At 35.4% G+C, this 20,575-nt stretch overlaps 2 protein-coding genes across 3 annotated transcripts; one reads left to right on the top strand and one right to left on the bottom strand.

The window, feature by feature from the left end:
• Nucleotides 1–9,111: 9,111 nt before the first annotated feature.
• LOC110781418 (transcription initiation factor TFIID subunit 14b-like) lies at nucleotides 9,112–10,547 on the top strand. 2 transcript variants are annotated; one of them, XM_056834568.1, is made up of 4 exons: nucleotides 9,112–9,275; nucleotides 9,464–9,685; nucleotides 9,782–9,969; nucleotides 10,069–10,547. In XM_056834568.1, exons 1-4 carry the CDS (start codon nucleotides 9,172–9,174, stop codon nucleotides 10,182–10,184), a joined length of 630 nt encoding a protein of 209 aa, XP_056690546.1. In that variant the 5' UTR covers nucleotides 9,112–9,171; the 3' UTR covers nucleotides 10,185–10,547. The 2 variants fall into 2 exon arrangements, with proteins under 2 accessions (XP_056690546.1, XP_056690545.1); XM_056834567.1 differs by having other exon boundaries at nucleotides 9,134–9,275; nucleotides 10,057–10,204.
• A 5,881-nt stretch (nucleotides 10,548–16,428) lies between these two features.
• LOC130462626 (uncharacterized) lies at nucleotides 16,429–19,639 on the bottom strand. The gene is made up of 5 exons (XM_056831313.1): nucleotides 19,328–19,639; nucleotides 18,433–18,740; nucleotides 17,712–18,337; nucleotides 17,402–17,562; nucleotides 16,429–17,118 (listed from the first exon to the last, which is right to left on the bottom strand). Exons 1-5 carry the CDS (start codon nucleotides 19,637–19,639, stop codon nucleotides 16,429–16,431), a joined length of 2,097 nt encoding a protein of 698 aa, XP_056687291.1.
• Nucleotides 19,640–20,575: the final 936 nt, after the last annotated feature.

A 20,575-nucleotide genomic window follows, 5' to 3' on the forward strand; every position in this document is an offset into this window, starting at 1 on the left:
AAAATACACGAGGAAGAAAATAGGAACCAAAGTGAGGAAGCTTAAAAATTTCATCGGGAGAGATGTTGTCCCATGTAGCAGCAGCGATGAAGACTGTGAACAGGTTTTTTAGATATTTGGTTTAAAAAGGATATTAGTTATTAGTGTCCTCCTTTTAACAGAAGTGAATTGTTTTAGGAAATCATGGAGTAGAAAATTCAAAATTCCTTGCTGATTATTGCAAATTAATCGAACTATTTTCTTTCCATTTTGTTAGGTTAACCTTGAAGGTAGGGGGGGGGGGGACCTCAAATTCAGTATCCAGAAGGATTACGAGGTCGAAAGCTGTGGATGCTGGAATAGAGAAGGCTGGTGGTGACAAAGGCGTGGATGGTGGATTAGAGAAGGCTGGTGGTGACAAAGGCGTGGATGATGGACCGGAGAAGGCTGGTGGTGACAAAGGTGTGGATGATGGAATTGAGGCACAGGAGGATCAAGAGACTGATAATCTAAGTGATTATAATGATGATTCATTTGACAATACTTGGGAATTATCTGATACTGAAGAAGAAAATATAGTACTCCCCAAGATACCTGACAATATCAACAAAAGGCTGGATTCCCTTCTTCATAGGAGATCGTTGACCATGTAAGTTAATTTGTTACGTGTCCTCCGTTCTTGTGTCAATTGAAAACCCTATTGATATGTATTTGTGTAATGGTGCAGGTTGAAGGAACAAGTATTGTACAAGTATAGTGATTTCACTATCAACCGACAAGTGTTTTCTTGGGCAATAAAGAAAAGGGGTCTAATCCATATGAAGGTATTTTGTTACACAATGTCATTTCATACCATTCTCTAAATGATATGAGTTGTAAAAAACCTAAAATATCACGGTGGTGGGTAACAGGTCATGTCTGCTATGGCTATTTTCATCAACGATGTGGAAGAAAGTTTAACGAAAGGTCCGGGTGGAGTATTCGTGTTTCGACCAGAGTTTGTAGTAAGTCCTAACAAAAGTTACTTTACAACCTGTAGTAAGTCTGCAAGATTTTGACAAATATATTAATTAAAATGGACAGTGGGAAGTAATTAAAGCAGGCTCAAAAGAGGATTGCATTTCTGATATAGTGAGCAGTGAAGTGGATTACATTGACAGGTTCTGCGTTCATTATGGTGTGAAACTACGAGAGAAACGCAAGGTTTTTTTCTTATCATTATTTTATATAATATATGAGGTTTTATAGTGTCTTTGTGAACTAATGGCTAATTCTAAACTATATCTTCTGCCTATTCCATTAGTTAATATTGCCGGTCTTCTACAACAAAAGATGGTTCATTTACATTCTTCATATTCGAGAAGATAGAGTGCTCATTTTGGATTTTGAAAAGAAGCAGGAGAACAAATACGAGATGCATGAAAAATTTACCAAAACTTTGGTATATTTTATGCTTCCTTTATCTCTAAATTGATCCTATTAATGAGAATTGTACATTTTATAAAAATGGTTAAATGTAAATGATTGTACATTTTTTTTTGAAGGTTAAATGTGTTAAGAATATTCTCAGTGATGTTTTTGATGGCGATTCTAGTACGACTCCAAAATGGAACAATGTCATTCGGGTGGTGGGTCTACCGATAGCAACATCATTGCCCGATACAGGCATGCTTTGTATGCTTTACCTGAATAGCCAGATTCGTGGCGAGAAAGATCATTCATTTGGTTGGATGAAGGTATCAAACGTTTTATTGACTATAATATGGTAATAAGTTGAAATGGATAGCTAACAATGACTTAACATGTAATATGCAGGAGTTTATAGAGAATGATGAATTGCTGAGAAGGAATCTTATCTACAAAATATTGTCCGATTCGACCAACAAAGAAATGGGGAAATTTAACAAGAACCTGCGAATCATATCTGAGTAGTCTGATCACAATTTTGTAAGCTATAATACTATAAGCATGGCTATAAGCTACTATATAGCCTTTTGGATATTTTGTGGGACATCAAACAGTAGTTAAACTTGCGTGAATGTTTATTTTTATCAGTGTGTATTTTGTGGGACATCAAACAGTAGTTAAAATCGCCTTTTGAATATTTTGTGAGAAGCTCAACTTGCGTGAATGTTTATTCCCTTATCGGTTTTTTATTCCTGTAAAACTAAATTCATTTTCCGTATCTATTTCCTTAAACTAAAAAAAATCGCCTAATTATTTTCTTAAATTGAAATAAATGAAAAACAATTGACCTTATTCTATTTGTTTTTAATAAGTTACTGAAGTTAGGCAATTTTTTATCTGGAATCATTTATATTTTTATAGGATCTCTTATGTTTGTGTTTTTATAGACATAAATAAACATATATGTTTAGGGTCTAGGGTCTAGGGTTTTTCTTTATATGTTTAAGATTCTCTAGATGGTTCATTTTTTCTTTATATAATTATAAATGATTCCCTGAAATGAACCATCTAGAGATATAAACATAAATGAACATATATGTTTAAGATTCTGTTGGTTCGTAAAAATGATTATTTTTATGTTTGGGGTTTAGGTTTTTCTTTGATTATCTAATTAGAAAATGATAATGGACATGCATTAGGAAGGAAAATATACTTGTTTTAATCTATTCAGTGTAGAAGTGAAAATTGATAAGCATCTCGGGTCGGCCGGGTCTTCTTCGTGTCGAATACTTACCAAATGTGTGCGTGGCTTACGGAATCTAAATGGGTACTTGGCCTTACAGTGATTTTAACAAGTTACTTCAGTTCCCCTTTTGATTTTCTCGTAGATCTATATCTATTTCCTTAAACTAAAAAAAACCGCCTTATGATTTTCTTAAAATTTAAATGATCCCGTAAAATTAAAGTCATAATATTGAAAAAAAATTGGACTTACTGGGAATCGAATGCAGGTACTCATAATCGAAACTAGGGAACTTTATTCATTGTAGTGACCATTATAGCAAGGGGTATCAGCACATCAATAACACATCATATTAGTACTTAATGTCTTTTTTAACAAGTTACTTCAGTTACCCTTTTCATTTTCTCGTATATACTATGATCCCATATAAATGTTTTTTGATACCATAAACACTGAATTTCATACTCCGTATCTAATTCCTTAAACTAAAAATAAATAAAAAAGATGATTCTCTTAAAATTTAAATGATCCCGTAAAATTAAAGTCATAATATTGAAAAAAAACTGGACTTACTGGGATTCGAACGCAGGTACTCATAATCGAAACTAGGGAACTCTAAGCGTTCAAGTAACCATTATAGCAAGGGGTATCAATACATCAATAAGTACATCATATTTGTATTTAACGTCTTTTTTAACAAGTTACTTCAGTTACCCTTTTCATTTTCTCGTAGATACTATGATCCCATATAAAGGTTGTTTGATCCCATAAACACTGAATTTCATACTCCGTATCTAATTCCTTAAACTAAAAATAAAAAAAACGATGATTCTCTTAAAATTTAAATGTTCCCGTAAAATTATAGTCATAATAATGAAAAAAAATTGGCTTTAACAGGGATTTGAACACAGGTACGCGTAGTCAGACTAGGGAACTTTATTCTTTGTAGTGACCATTTTAGCAAGGGGTATCAGCACATCAACAATTACATCATATTTGTACTTAATTTATGTCTTTTTAATTAGTAATTTCAGTTACCCTTTTTATTATATCGTAGATACAATGATCCCATATAAAGGTTTTTTATATCTGTAAAACTGAATTTCATACTCCGTATCTATTTCCTTAAACATAAAAAAATCGCCTTAAAATTGCCTAGATCCTACGTATATTAAAATCATAGAAATAATACATATATTAAAATCATAGAAATCATACATATATTAAAATCATAGAAATAATACATATTAAGCATATTGCGATCACAAACCTTAAATTACCTACTACCAATTGTAACCCCGCGTGATGAACTAAAAAGGGGTGATTAATTTTACCGGGAAAACACCCAAAATAGACACAACGCAATAAAGAAAAAGCAACATAAAATCAGCTTCATAGTTGATTCTTCGTTCTTGGACAGCTTGTGTAGTAATATGTCATTACTTGTCTTCATCTCGACAACCTTTTCATTTAGCAACCTATTTTTAACCTTTAGTTTCTCAGCCTCGAAGTTCAAAACCAAGCATTGTTCCCTTAGTTGTGCGACTTCATCCTTTAACATATGAGCTTCGAGTTGGTTAACATCATCTGCCCAACAGAAAAATCCACAATTTTCGTCCTAATCCAAGAATATTTTAGTATATGACTATAGTTGAGTAAATTAAATAAAACTCTATAACTTATTTTGTTTAGGAGTTACCTTCCAATTTGAACAACAATAGAATTTGCGTCCGGCATTGTTTGTTTTTTTGCACACTTGAAGCTTGGCTGGCAGGTTGTGATCGCATAGGATGAACCCAGCAATTCGTTTGGCACTGAGGTTAGAGGTATTTGTTGAAGATGAATCTTCCATTTGTGACAACTCTTTGATTACAGTCATGTGGACAGTGAAATCTGAAAAAAGGAAGTGATACTTTTGAAGTCGAAAGTGTCCTGTGAAAGATTTGTATTTAAAGGATTACAAAGTTTACCGTTGGAGTGAGCTTTCAAATGGGAATTAATAAAGGATTAGTTTACCGTTGGAGATTTAATGAATGTTAAAGAAATGATCCTGTGAAATCTTACATGACATTTTTAATTACTAAACAACTGTTTTCTTTTTATAAAAATGATTTTGTTAAATTCCACATGACCTTTTATAGGATCAAACAAATGTTTTCATTTGATAAAATGATACTTTGAAATCGTAAATAATTCTTTCACTTATATAATGAGTCTATTATTAAACAAAATTCAGATTTAATCTTATAACAACATTCAATCAAAGAAACAAAAATATTTTATAATAACATAAGTTATAGTAATTTATAAACGTACTACAACATCATTTTTATAGCTACAACTACAATTTAACACATCCAATACACGTAGTACACTTTGAAACTATTAACTCTACTACATATCCAATACACATAACACACTTGAAATTTTTTACAATTTATTCTACTACATATTACATAAACAAGTGTATTCACTACTACTATCTTCTCATGCAGCTGGGTAAGGGCTCCCATAAACTACACCTTCAATAGCCTGTACAAGGAAATGAGTAAGATGAAGGTTAACACATGGAAAATATTTCATGTTTTTATACAACTTCTGAGTATATAAGAATATACCTTTGCTTTTCCATAATGACCCTTAGATTGAAGGTCTGACTTTATTGCCATATCAACATCATCCTGTTTCCAGCAGCAAATTCTGCATCCATTCGGGTTCCATTCTACTTTCCTAGCACGTGTGATCCTGTCTAAGTATATGAGCTGTAAACATAAAGATGTACATTATCTACTGTTCTAACATGTAACATACAATAATGAGTTGTATAGATACTCACCGCCAATAGCAATGTGCAAAACATCTGCCCCTCTATCTTTTTGTGAATTTTAGATAAGTCTTTGATAAGCCACTCTATTACGTACTTACCCCAATTGTAGTCGTAAGCTTTTCTAGCTTTGTCCAGTACGTAAATATGCACTGAACTTATTAGACCGCTCTTCCGTATTGGACATAACAACACACCCAGTGTGTAGAGTAGAAAGTGTTGCTTAAACATGGTCTTGTTAGATTTCTCCGAACATACTTTATCGAAAAGTCTTGATTCGTCGATGGAAGCATTTACTGTTTCCTCCATATAGTGCAATTTCCAATCCTTGTAGTCTTGACGGGAGGCCTTCGACACGTCAAAGAAATAATTGCCACCCGGAACGCCTAATACCCATCCAACCATTTCACCATCTATACAAACTGACAGGTTCTCCCTTATTTTAAGCATAGAGGTCACAGGATCAAACCTCGATGCAATCCAATTTGCAAAGCTCGGATCAATATTAGTAATAGACAAGTTGAGCAAATTGTTAAACCCGATTTCTTCAACCCATGTTCGCTGTGTTGGAATCAAATTTCCAATGAGTTCAACAAACTGACGTATACCATTTTCTTTAATAGCACACTGTTGCAATTATCAATTCAATTTTACAAAAAAGTCAAAACATGTATTCCATATTAAATGTAAGGGACACATATGCTATTCATAAATATCAGTACTTTATTTTGTACCTTAGGTTATTAATAAAAACCAATATTTATTGTATCATATGATATTAATAAATATCAATATCTTATTTTGAAGAATCAATATTAAGAAATAGAGCGATAAACCGTACCTGGTTTGAGACCTGCACACCAGGTGGTCGTTGTGGTTTCGTCTCTTGTTCATCACACACTAAGGGTTGTGTTACAGCCGCGTTCATAACATTCTTGACCACGATTATGTTAATATAACCTATTGAGAATGCCACTTCCTTCAATTTCTTGAAATCGTCCATATCCACTACATCAACTAATTCGGTGGGCAAACAACCCATTGAAGGGACATATCTGATTTTGTAATCATCATAACCCATCCCACGAATCATGGCTACCACACTATCAACTGCGAACTGAGTTTCATACATTTTCACATTTATGGATTCCCCATCTTTGTATTGTAATTTTGACCAAAATATAACCTTACCACCATGCCAAAATGTAAAATTTGCTACATTCACCTTAGCCATTTTGCAATTGCGAATCTGCAATGCATTTGGGGTTACATGAATCAACGAACACTAACCCCATAAAATTGAAAAAACTATCAAAAATAATTTAAATTACTTAGATTTACCTGATTGAGAAAAGTAGTATCCGGTTGATGCTTGATTTAATTTGCAATTCTTGGGTAATATCGCCTCACTGTTGTTCTGTTTGTGGAAGTGGATGTCTTGCTTTAAAAAGATTATGTTGATTTATGGAAATTACTATTATAACCTTCGAAAATATTATTAGTTTTATTTTATACCTGGAATCATTTATATTTTTATAGGATCTCTTATGTTTGTGTTTTTATAGACATAAATAAACATATATGTTTAGCGTCTAGGGTCTAGGGTTTTTCTTTATATGTTTAAGATTCTCTAGATGGTTCATTTTTTCTTTATATAGATATAAATGATTCCCTGAAATGAACCATCTAGAGATATAAACATAAATGAACATATATGTTTAAGATTCTGTTGGTTCGTAAAAATGATTATTTTTATGTTTGGGGTTTAGGTTTTTCTTTGATTATCTAATTAGAAAATGATAATGGACATGCATGTAGGAAGGAAAATATACTTGTTTTAATCTATTCAGTGTAGAAGTGAAAATTGATAAGCATCTCGGGTCGGCCGGGTCTTCTTCGTGTCGAATACTTACCAAATGTGTGCGTGGCTTGACAAATTTTTATTAAAAAAAACGATGAAATTGTTATTTGCTCTTTCAAGATTTTGAACACGGGAGACAACACATCTTGTTGTAACCTAATACAGCAAGGGGTATCAGCACATCTAAATGGGTACTTGGCCTTACAGTGATTTTAACAAGTTACTTCAGTTCCCCTTTTGATTTTCTCGTAGATCCGTATCTATTTCCTTAAACTAAAAAAACCGCCTTATGATTTTCTTAAAATTTAAATGATCTTGTAAAATTAAAGTCATAATATTGAAAAAAAATTGGACTTACTGGCATTCGAACGCAGGTTCTCATAATTGCGAAGAAACGTAACTATTGCATTAACCATTATAGCAAGGGGGTATCAGCACATCAACTTTTTCATCATAAATATACTTAAAATTAATTTAACATTTTCCCATATGTAAAATAAATTTCTTCGGTCCCCTCTACATTTTCTCATATGTAAAATGATCCCATATAAAAGTTTTTGATTTTGTGAATACTGAATTTCATACTCTGTATCTATTTCCTTAAACTAAAAATAAATCGCCTTATGATTCTCTTAAAATTGAAATGATCTCGTAAAATTAAAGTCATAATATTGAAAAAAAATTGGACTTACTGGGATTCGAATGCAGGTACTCATAATCGAAACTAGGGAACTTTATTCATTGTAGTGACCATTATAGCAAGGGGTATCAGCACATCAATAAGTACATCATATTAGTACTTAACCTATGTCTTTTTGAACAATTGTCTTTTTGAACAAGTTTTTGAACAATTGATCCCATATAAAGGTATTTTAATCCCATAAACACTGAATTCATACTCCGTATTTAATTCCTTAAACTAAAAATAAATAAAAAAGATGATTCACTTAAAATTTAAATAATCCCGTAAAATTATAGTCATAATAATGAAAAAAAATTTGCTTTACAGGGATTCGATCACAGGTACGCGTAATCAGACTAGGGAACTTTATTCTTTGTAGTGACCATTTTAGCAAGGGGTATCAGCACATCAACAATTACATCATATTTGTACTTAATCTATGTCTTTTTAATAAGTAATATCAGTCACTAGTAGAAAAAACCCATGTTGCAGCCCCCTTGTTGCAGCGTACAAGTATAAATACGCTTCAACAACCAGTCGATCAACGCGGGTCAAACCCTTTAAAGGGTTATCGCAGCGTACATTTTAGTTGTTCGCAACAAATGCGTTTGTTGCAGCGTACAAAATAAAAGCCCGCAGCAACAACCCGAAGTTATTGCAGCGTACATGTTAATGCCCGCTGCAACAAGTCCGCGTTTCAAATTAAATTTTTTACTTTCCTAGTTGCAACGTACAAACCGCGCTCAAACGAGAAACGTACGTACGTTGTTCCTTCTCTGCTATAGCTCCAAGCCTTTTCCCTTAAACAAATATCCAAGGTCGCCGTCGAACTCAGCCCTGCGTCGCCGTCGAACCCAAGAGTTGCTCAGCCCTGCGTCGCTGTCTTGGTTCCGTTGGTTGCTCATCTCCCCGTCGCGTCGTGGTTCAGCCCTGCGTCGCTGTCTTGGTTCCGTGGTTCCGTGGTTCAGCCCTACGTCGCTGTCTTGGTTCCGTGGTTCAGCATCTCCCCGTCGCGTCGTGGTTCCGGTGGTTGCTCGGCGTCGTGGTTCCGGTGGTTTCGGTATGGTGTGTTCAATTTTTATTTTCGTTTTTTATTTTCCCCAATTCTATTTGTGTTTTTTTGGGTTCCATGCATTTTTCTATTGTTTATCTGACGCCTTATTACCTTTCAATCAATGGGTTATGGCAAGAATTTGAGTCGAAGAGTCAAGGATGTCGAAATTTCAGTGCCAATTGTTTATGGAACCATTGCATTTTGGCTTGGTAGGAAGGTGACTGAGTGAGTTTTGCTTCTCTTTTGTATGGTGTTTCGATTTTGTTATTACACACCAAGTGTTTGATGAAATGTGTAAGTGAAATTTTGTGTCTTTTTGTGAATGGTATGTATTTGTTATTTCCCACCAAGTGTTTGATGAAATGCCTGAGTGAAAGTTTGTGTTTTTTTTGTTTGGTGAATGTTATGTGAAGGTCTCAATCGCATAGATGGACTATCTATGTTCGTGGGGGAACAAATGAAGATCTGAGTGTTGTAGTAAAGCGTGTTGTTTTTCAACTCCATCCCAGTTTCAATAATCCTATAAGAGTTGTTGATTCTCCGCCTTTCGAGTTGTCTGAATGCGGTTGGGGTGAATTTGAAATTGCCATTTCACTCTACTTCCACAGTGATGCCGGTGATCGGAAGTTGGACGTGTGAGTAAAATCTCTTTGATTTCTTTGGTTTTACTGTGTTTAAGTCAAGTGTGGCAAGGAAGAGTGGTTTTCTCACTGAGTGTAAATTTTGTACAGATTTCACCATTTGAAGCTATACCCTTTAGAACAGAATGGTCCACAGTCTACCAAGAAGCCCGTTGTTATGGAAACATATGATGAAGTTGTTTTTCCTGACCCTTCGGAACAGTTTCTTGCTCGTGTACAGAATCACCCTGCTGTTGTTGTGCCTCGGCTTCCTGCAGGTTTGGAGTTGCCATCTTCGGGTATGATGTGGTTCTTCTTCCGTCTTTGTTTTTATCGTGGATTTACTTTTTGTGAACTTGATTTGTCGGTTTATTTTAATGACATAGCTTCTACTGAAGAGCGCAGAGGGAGCATGAAAGATCACCCACTAGGCCATTGGTTCATGAATTTTTCGGAAGCTGATGAATTGCTGAAACTTGCTGCAGCTCGTCAACAGGTAGTTGCAATCATCTAGTTTCCAAATGAACTTCAATTTTGTAGTTTTTCTTAATGTGGGATTGACATTGGTAACGATGGTAGGAATGTGTGAATGATAATCTCTAAATTAGTGCTTGGTTAAAACTTCATCCTTTTTTTTCATTTGTGGGGTGGTTAGCTTGTTTTATGGATGCCTTTCTCTTTTATGGTAAGAGGTGGATTCTGCAATCATATTGTTGGGTTTTGAGTTGAGCTTCTTTTTTTTTTCTTCTGGTTTCGATACAACATGTTGAGAAACTATTGTTAGAAAAAAGTAATGACAATGTTCAATGTTCAAAGTTCAAACAATAATCGTCATATTTTCTGCAAGGATTGGATTGACAATAGGAGACTACAGGGTGATGAGGTTGGGTACTTTGGGGCACATAAACCATCCCTTTTCCCACTATCACAAGCTAAATAACATATTATTTCATTCCTTCTGAGTTCAAAACTTCAAATAATGAGAGGGATCTTATAGGAAAAGTCACTAGGGTGTCTTGGTAATTCTTGATGACTTTGAGTTGCTTGGTATATCCGTATATTACGCACCTAAGTAAAACATTTTCTTCATGCATAACCTCGATAATTAAGAGGATGTCTTAGTTAGACTCTATGGTATGACACCACCTCACATATGATAAGTAGAGCATAAGTCCATAAATGGCCACACATCATTGCAAGTTCCAAACTTTTGACTTTCAAGAACGCATTATACACATGCATATAAATTATTGTGTGTGTGTGTGTGTTCGCGCGTGTGTGTGTGTGTGTGTGACTGTGTGTTTGATGATGCGCATGCACATTATGTGTGTAGGCCTGCACGTGTGCGCTTGGGTGTATGATATAGTACGTATATATACATTGCTCATAAGTCTGAATCCTTTGACAAATTTGACATTTTCGCTCCCAAATTTGAACTAAAGAACCTAAGGACTCATTTGATTCTTATTACACGACTAATATGCATAGTTTTAAGTTTCTAAAACTCATTCGAACCTAATTATGCACATTTAAGGCTCGTTGGGTCGTTATAGGTCATATATTGAGCTAAAATGACATTTTCGCTCCCAACTTTGAACTAAAGAACCTAAGGACTCATTTGATTCTTATTATTTTCGATTCTGCTAGAGATCCACGTCGAACAGATTATGCATGGGGAATCTTGAGTTTGTAAGTTCTTTTGCTTACAAATTACATTAGTCTTTAAGAAACCTAAGCCAAAATCATATTCATGAGTACCCATGTTTCGTTAATTTTCTAGGGCATACCAAGTGTACAAGTGCAATGGTGGGCATTGTCCGAATAAAACGAGTTTTAAGTCGTGTAAACCCAATCATATAGAGGCATAACATGTTTCTTAATTAGCTTTTTGCTTTGTTTTTATTAATTATTGGCCTTGCAAGATAAAGTATTATGTTTCTTAATCAGTGTGCTCAACAAATCGGCGGAACTGAGTGTGGCTATTACGTTATGAAGTTCATGTTAGAGATAGTCACGTTACAACATGACTATGAAGGCCGGCTAGATGAGGTAATTAAGTAACTAATTGATTCGTATTCTAGACTATTAATACATTGTCATTAGTTGCTTGAATGTTAAAATGTGACATTTCATTTGCATTTAATCGATCTAATGCTCCATCAATTTTTTGTTTTTGTAAGGTCTATACTCCGAGGACTGCGCCTTATGCTAGTGAGGAAATTGATGTGGTTCGTGAGCAATGGGCGAAGTTTTTAACCACCAAGTATTTATTATTGACCTGAGGGCGCTTGATCGTGTTGGTTTAGATGTTATAGAACAATCTTTTATGTTAAAATGTATGCGTACGTTGAAATTGGAACGTAAATATATTTAAATGTATCGGTATGTGCACTTTTGGTTTTGGTATATATACAAAACTCCAGTTGTTGTTTTTATATTTGTTATACAGGTTGCGTTATTCTATTATTGTTTTGACAGGTTTCTATATTTGGTGCAAGGCACTCTAGGTATCCCTAAACAAAATTAGAATTTTCCCGCCAAAAATGCTTTTTTGCAGCGTACATATATGTTGTACGCTGCAACAAGGGAAAAAAATTTCGCAAAAATTCAGACTTGTTGCAGCGTACAAATAAATGTACGCTGCAAAAAAATGAGTAATTCAGACTTGTTGCAGCGTACAAATAAATGTATGCTGCAAAAAGTTGAGTCTTTTGCAGCGTACATATATATGTACGCTGCAACAAGTCCAAAATTTTGCCAATTTTTTGGCACTTGTTGCAGCGTACATCTAAAAGCCCGCTGCAACAAATCACTTTTTGCAGCGAACTTGTACGCTGCAACAAGTTCAGACTTGTTGCAGGCCCCCCAGTTGCAGCATACGATGTACGCTGCAACAGGGGTCTAAAAGCCCGCTGCAATAAGGGTTTTTTCTACTAGTGAGTTACCCTTTTGATTATATCGTAGATACAATGATCCCATATAAAGGTTTTTTATTGTGTAAAAATGAATTTCGTAAAATTAAAGTCAATATATTGAAAAAAAAGTTGGCCTTACAGGGAATCGAACCCAGCTACACTCATAATTACTAAGAAACTTATTCATTGCAATGACCAATATAGCAAGGGGTATCAGCACATCAACAATTACATCATAAATATTTTTAACAAGTAACTTCAGTTCCTCTTTTACTTTTCTCATAGAGAAAATGATCCTATATAAAGGTTTTTGATTTCCATAACCCTGAATTAATACTCCCTCCGTTCCTAAATAAGTGTCACATTTTCATTTTTGGCGTTCCCTTATAAGTGTCACATTTCTAATTTTGAACATGTACTTTTCCCACTTTTCTATAAATCATAATTACTTGTACTTACACATTCTACACTTTTCCAATTTTCAATCCCCACATACACTTTTATTTGTACTTTATTCAATTAAACAATTATCTACTTTATCCTTTCCCCAAAAAAAACATTCTCAATCATTAACTCTTACACACTTTACAATTTTATTAATTACCGTGTCCGAGCCCAAATGTGACACTTATTTAGGAACGGAGGGAGTACTTCATATCTATTTCTTTATGATTTTCTGAAAATTTGAAATGATCCCGTAAAAATTATAGTCATCCCCTTGAATTTTTTTTGGCTTTACAGGTATTCGATAACCCTAGAAGTCGCCATCGCTAAAAGCCATCGTTTCCCCCGCCGACAGAGGCCACCATTCATCCGGCCAAATTAATGAACAAGAACAGCAAGAGGAACAACAAGAACAGCCTAAAGTCGGAAAAACTCCTAAATCCCAATTTAACTAGAATCCCACAGTAAGTGAAATCCCAAAATAACTAAAATCAGAATAACATATTAAATTATTTCAATGAATCAAATTGAAAAGACAGAAAACCCTAAAATCCCAAATTAACTACGAAGAACACGAACAACCACAAGGAAAAGCAAGATAAACCACCACCGCCGCCGCTTTTCCGCCGCCGGTAAAAGTCATCCGCCAATTAATTGAAACCAAGAACATGCATAACAACAAGAACAATTAATCTACGGTGGTGCTGCCCCTCTTCACGAGCCCGGGAAAAAACCCATTGTAAAAAATACCGTATAACATCCATAAGAACAAGACCAAATGTAAAAAATAATAAACCAGAAAAAATCTTGAATCCATTGAAAAAACAAACGAAGAACAACAAGAAGGAAGAACAAGAGATATTCCAGAGAAACGTGAAAGGGAGATTGAAAAAAATATTTTCTCTCTCCTCTTTTTTTTTTTTTTTGGGAATTAATTATTGTTTGTTGGAAATGTAAAAGATATTTGAATTTCAAAATTAGAATTTTAAAACTGAGTTTGAAATTCAAATTGAAAATTTCATTTGAAGGGAATCTTAGAAAAATGAGTTGGCATGATTTTATTGGTGGTGTGTAAGATGCTAGTGTACACCAAGTGTATCCCTAGCATCATCCATAAATTAGGCACAAATATGTAAATGTAATACATATCTGAAATCAAATTCAGTCTATACAATTTTATAACAATATTTATACGTAAGTAAAACTGTGATATATTCCCTCCGTCCCTTAATACTCGCACCGTTTTCTTTTTCGGTTGTCCCTTAATACTTACATCGCTTCTATAAATGGAAATTTATACCAATATTATATTATTTCTCACACTACTTACTAACCCCACCTACACCCCTATTCCCTACAAAATATCATTTAAAAATTCACACACCCACTCACCACTCTCCACCTCTTACACATTTCCCACTAACTATATTAAAAAATACCCCACTATCAACTAACACCCATTAAATTAATAAGTCAATTCAAATATCTTAAACTCCGCACCGGTGCGAGTATTAAGGGACGGAGGGAGTACATCGGTAGTACGTACAATATTTAAGATAAGATCTCGTCCGCATCATTATCACCGTGACTCAAATTAACGTAAAATACGCGCAGATACGAGGGAATAGCTAAGGTTCATGTTCCTTGGATCAACATGTAGCTAGTTAGCTACTAGTTATGTACCAAGATAGCAAACCATGTAGGTAAAGATCGATGACACTGGACATCGACAACATGAGTCACAACACGACACGTGGTCAAGAAGTCGCGGGCAACGCCGGGCATGAGGCACACCATGAAACGAGCATGAAATGGGTCGTGCTTGTGCCGTATTTTTTTTTTTTGGGAAAAAGAGTAAGGCACGACACGCACTGTTCGATAAAGCACGTTAGATTAAGTGAAATTAGGCGTAATCACGTAAGCACGCCACGACCAATTAGGGCTTGGATCTAGCCTATGCCACCCTTATGATATTTCAGCCCAACACCAATAAAACTAGTGGATTTAACATGGACCGTGCCTATTCATATTCAAGACACACGAATTAAGTTAAGACGTGACCCATAACCATCTTTTTAGATAACCATGGGCAGAGAGTAGGTCCAAAACTAGAGTGCTAAGAAGATCGAGTACGTTCCTTGCTTATAACACATGTTTTATTTTAACTAATGAGGTACTCGTCTTATATTTCCTTAATTTGGCCTTTTATTTACGTAGTAGGAACAAGTTAGAAGTCAATTTTATTTTTATGGAGTAGGTAGATATATATTAATTAAAAATGAAATATCTATGTTTCGCAATCCTAACGTTTGAGTATGATTTTCCACAACATAACAAAGTTCTATGACCGAGATCAAATATCGTTTACCATTAATAATGTTCTTATGATTTAAAAATCATTTAAATATATTTTGGCCAAAGAGTAAATATAGTAATTTAATACTCGTGTTTTTAGAAAAAAGTAAAATTATATTTACTCTCTTTTCAAAAACCAATACCTATAATTTTTATGTTTTTTTTTATGTAGGGTTTGTTCTATTAACCTAATTTTCACTTTTTTTTTTCTAAACTTGTTTGAATTTATCAAAACTCAACTTAACTTATTAGAATTTATTTAAACTTATTTCAGTTATAAATTGTACTTGGTTAACCCTTACTTTTTCTGAACTTATCTGAACTTGTTTGAACTTAGCTAGACTTATTTTTCCTGAAATAAGTGAAAATAAGGTAAACATAACAGATCCTAACCTTCTTTTTAAAGATTTATTTTTTAAAAATTCAGTTAAATCCAATTTAATTTAAGGCCATGTTATGTTCACCTTATTTCCACTTATTTCAGGAAAAATAAGTTAAGATAAGTTCAGTTAAGTTCAAATAATTTCAGATAAGATAAATTCAGGAAAAATAAGAGTTGACCAAGTACAATTTATAACTAAAATAAATTTTGATAAGCTTTAATAAGTTCAGACAAGTTCAGGTAATTTCAGATAAAATAGGTTTAGAAAAAAGAAGTGAAAATCAGGTGAATATAATGCACCATAATCAGTTCGACTTAACACTATAATCCAGCTAATTTCAGCAATTTCAGTTTTTCTTTTTTCTTTTTTTTGCTAGGCAAGTAAGGATAATATTAAAGTTCAAAACCAGAATTACAACCTAAGCTTAACTCCAAGAGATAAGAACCAACTAGGTTGGACCCTACCACCAAGGAGCAAGCAAACACAACTAACCTTGCTCAAAAAGCCAAAAACCAATTACAATCTCTCCTACTAACCTTCTTAGGCATAACTACCTTGATTCTATCTTTTATAATTTGCTTAATACTATTAACAGAATGCTGAACTGTAGGAAAAAACTTGTCCCAAAAACTACTGTTCCTGCATTGCCAAACAACATATACTACTGCTGCCAGACCTGCATACCACACTTTCTTCCTGAGCTGAGAGTGTCTGCTATGGCCAATTCCTCTAATAATCTGTTGTAGATCATAGGATGCACCAGAAAAACCCAACCAATTTTTAATACCTTATATGCACTGATGACTATAAGAACAAGAAAAAAAAGATGCTTATGATCCTCATCCTGCTGCCCACACAGTAAACACAAAGGAGACACACTGACTCCAATCTTGGCAAGTTTTGTTGTTGTTTGAAGCCTTGCTTGGACAACCATCCAACAAATAAATCTATGTCTAGGAATGTTCAACGGGTTCCAGACTAACCTATCCCAGTTGACCAGATGTCTAGCACCAATGATCTTTTCATACACTGCTTTAACTGAATACTGAGAGATAGCACTGAACTCAGCCTGTGAGTAAAAATGTTTCAAACTCTCTTTAGTTTCACAAACCTTCCTCCAATACCAGCTGGCAGAAGCACTTCGCTGGTAATCCCACCATACCCCATCTTTAATATACACAACATTCACCCATTTAATCCAAACATTGTCTTGTTTGGAAGCTGCAACCCACACATATTTCCCCATCATTGCAGTTTTCCATTTAATGACATCCCTGAAACCTAATCCACCTTCTTTCTTGTTACAACAAGAGTTCTCCCAAGAGATATTACGTGGCTTAGTGCTGTAATCCTTCCCACTCCAAAGAAAAGACCTTCAAATCTTATTAATATCACGTAACACCTTCTTAGGGAGCACATATATTTGAGCCCAATACATGTGTAAACTGAGTAAGACTGAGTTGATCAACTGCATTCTAGTTGTGTAGGAAAGATTTCTGGAACTCCAGATTTTTATTCTTGCAACCATTTTATCAACCAACATATCACATTGAGCTGTAGTGATGTTCTTGGAGCATATACGAACTCCCAAGTATTTGAAAGGCAAATGACTCCTAGTAATGCCAGACACTAACTCGATCCACTCTTCTCACATCAGTTTCAGCCATACCATAACAATAAATAGATGATTTCTTCTTGTTAGCATGGAGACTAGAAGTATCAGAAAAAAGCTTAAAAGCTTGCAGCATCAAATAGCTAGAAGCAAACTCTCCTTTACAACACAAAATCAGATCATCTGCAAAGCAGATCGAGGTGAGTGAGCTTGACAGGTTTACACCTTGGATGATACTGAAACTAAGGCACTCATACTATGCAGAATTCTAGATAAATACTCCATGCAAATGACAAAGAGAAAGGGAGACATGAGATATCCTTGTCTCAGACCTCTCTGGGACTTGAAGAAACCCTGCATAAAACCATTTATCATCAAGGAAAACATAGGTGTAGTGACACACTCCATCACAATGTGCACAAAATTCTTAGGAAAGCCTAATTGCTCCAACATTTCCTGTAAGAACTTCCAATCCACAGTATCATATTCTTTTTGCAAGTCTATCTTCATTAAGAAACTAGACTTGACATCTTTCCTACCACAGTGTTTCACTAAATCCTGCACCACCATGATGTTATGCACTATATGCCTTCCATGCACAAAACCACCCTGATTTTCCATGATCAAATCAGGTAAAATCTGTCTAAGTCTACCATAAAGAATCTTAGTAACACACTTATAAAGAGTGTTAAAACATGAAATAGGACGAAAATCACTCACATTGTTAGGACACTTAGTCTTAGGAATGAGAGTGATCACTATATGATTTAGCTCCTTTAGAAGCTTCCCTTGCTGCAGCATATCTAAAATAGCAGAAATCACTTTATCTCCTACTATACTCCAAGAATCCTTGAAGAAAAAAGCACCAAAACCATCTGGACCTGGAGCTTTAACCCCAGGAATAGAGAACAATGCCTTCTTCACTTCATCAGTAGTGTATAGAGCATTCAGAATTGCTCTATGGTGATCATTGATGAGAGGTCATAACTGAACAACATGACTAAGAACCACCCTTTTATTGGACTGAGTTTGCCCAATAAAGAAGTATAGTACTCGAGAAAAGCCTTAGAAACCTCAACAAAATCCTCTTTCCAAACCCCATGCATATCATGAATACTATAAATCTGGTTCAAAGCACTCCTCTGTCTAATAGTCTTGTGAAAAAGTGCAGTGTTTTCATCACCTGCCTTGATCCAATCTAACTTTTCTTTTTTCCTCAGAAAATCCAAATAGGCCTGATGTTTCAGCTTGTACTCATTGATAGCCTGCAGTTCCAAGTCTCCAAGTGTCAAATCTGAAGGATTCAAATGCATAGCATTCTGAGATGCACTCATATCATTATATGCCTTTATATCTGCCGCCTGAATATCAGAGAAACCCAGTTTATTCAATTCTTTCAAAGCACTCTTAACTTGCTTCAATTATTCACAACCACATACATCTTAGTACCATGGAACTACTTATTCCATTGTTCCTGAACTATGGAAGAAAAATCTGGGGAACTCTTCCACATAGTGAAATACTTAAAAGGCTTCTTACCCCCTCCATTCCTAGGATAAACTGTGAGCAAACAAGGAGAGTGATCAAATGTGCCCTCATTTATAAAGCAAACTTCCAGTAGGACTAGGAATACTTAATCCAAGGTTACTTGGGAACTAATCAACCGAACTTTTCTTGGAGCCCAAGACAAAACAACCCAACACAGCCACAACGGGCCACGTTGGTGCGCGTGCCTGACTAGGCCCAGCAACAGCTGGCCGAAGGCCCAGCGCGTTGCGGCCTTGCTTTGGCGGGCTTGCAATGCTTTGCTCGGTGGCTTAGCGCGACCATGGAGCTGCTGCCTTGCTCGCTGGTTTGGCGCGGCCCATGGAGCTGCTGCCTTGCTTGCTTGGTGTGGCCCATGGCGCTGATGCCTTGCTTGCTTGGCACGACCCATGGTGGAATTTGCCATAACTCTGTCAATTTTTGAAAAAACTCTAGCTGCTCCTTGTTGTTTGTTGTTCCAGGTATAGAAATTTCCCACACTCTTAATATCCTCCATTCCACATAAATGCATACACTCACACATATCAACTATCTCAGTGTTTCTATCAGGAGCTCCTATCCTCTCCTCAGTGGACATTACACAGTTGAAATCACCAAACATAATCCAAGCTTCCTGAGTGTGCAAATCTTTAAGATCACTCCACAACTCCAATCTTTTATGACTTTCATTAAAAGCATATATTAAAGTACAATAAAAACTATGTGAACTACCCATTGTCTTAACAAGACAATGTGTGAGGGGGTCGAAAAAGCACGAGCCTAATGCGTGACCTCGTCCCTCGTGGGTGTGACGCTTCTTTTTTATTCAATCAAGTGTAATTGGATTTCCTGTGAGTTTACACCCAATTGACTAGTAATATAGGAGTCGCCATTCAGTTTTTTAACAACAATGAGAAAAACTGACAAAACCCGGTTATCGTGACATAAAGGGAGTGCAATTATGTTTGACCACGACGGCCGTAGGTTCCCTTGTGATCCCTGGTGTGGGGATCTCTCAACATACACCCGCAAGGTAGAGATTGAGGGTTCGGGGGACTGTAACTACCGAGAGGAGTACTTCGCTCGTCGATAACTCTAGAGGCAGGATATCCTTACTAGCTCAGCATAAATAATTGAAGGGACATGCGTTAACTATTAAACTAATCTGAGTTGATTTTAGCAATATGCAACATATAATACTAAATCGATCGCGATTATCTGATTTAGATAGCATTAAGGGACCTAGCATGATAATCCAATTTCCCAAAAATATTATATTTGTTAGGCGTGATAGAACAATCAGATTTAGTTAGTTTAACAGTTCATAAAAAGGGCGAGGAAAGCAGTTAAATCATCGAAAAGGGACACATTACGACGCACCCTTGAGAGGTGCGTCACGGTTCTCAGAAAACTAACCACTTTGACTTTGCTATTTCTCCTTTTTATTTAACGAATCTCAAATTATGGGACAGGATACGTTCTGTTCGATTTATGGATCGATTGCGACAGAACGCGTGAACAATTTCGCAGCGTGAGGCTTAGGCTAAGGGTTGGAGTCAATACTCAGAATATGAATTGTGTGTTGTGTGTCTTTTCACGTCGAATTTGGGGCTGTATTTATAGGGAAGAGTTCGTGGAAAGATAGAATTGTAGAGTTCTAATCCACAAAGAA

The sequence above is a fragment of the Spinacia oleracea genome, chromosome 1 (assembly GCF_020520425.1).
Source record: "Spinacia oleracea cultivar Varoflay chromosome 1, BTI_SOV_V1, whole genome shotgun sequence".
Classification (NCBI taxonomy): domain Eukaryota; kingdom Viridiplantae; phylum Streptophyta; class Magnoliopsida; order Caryophyllales; family Amaranthaceae; genus Spinacia; species Spinacia oleracea.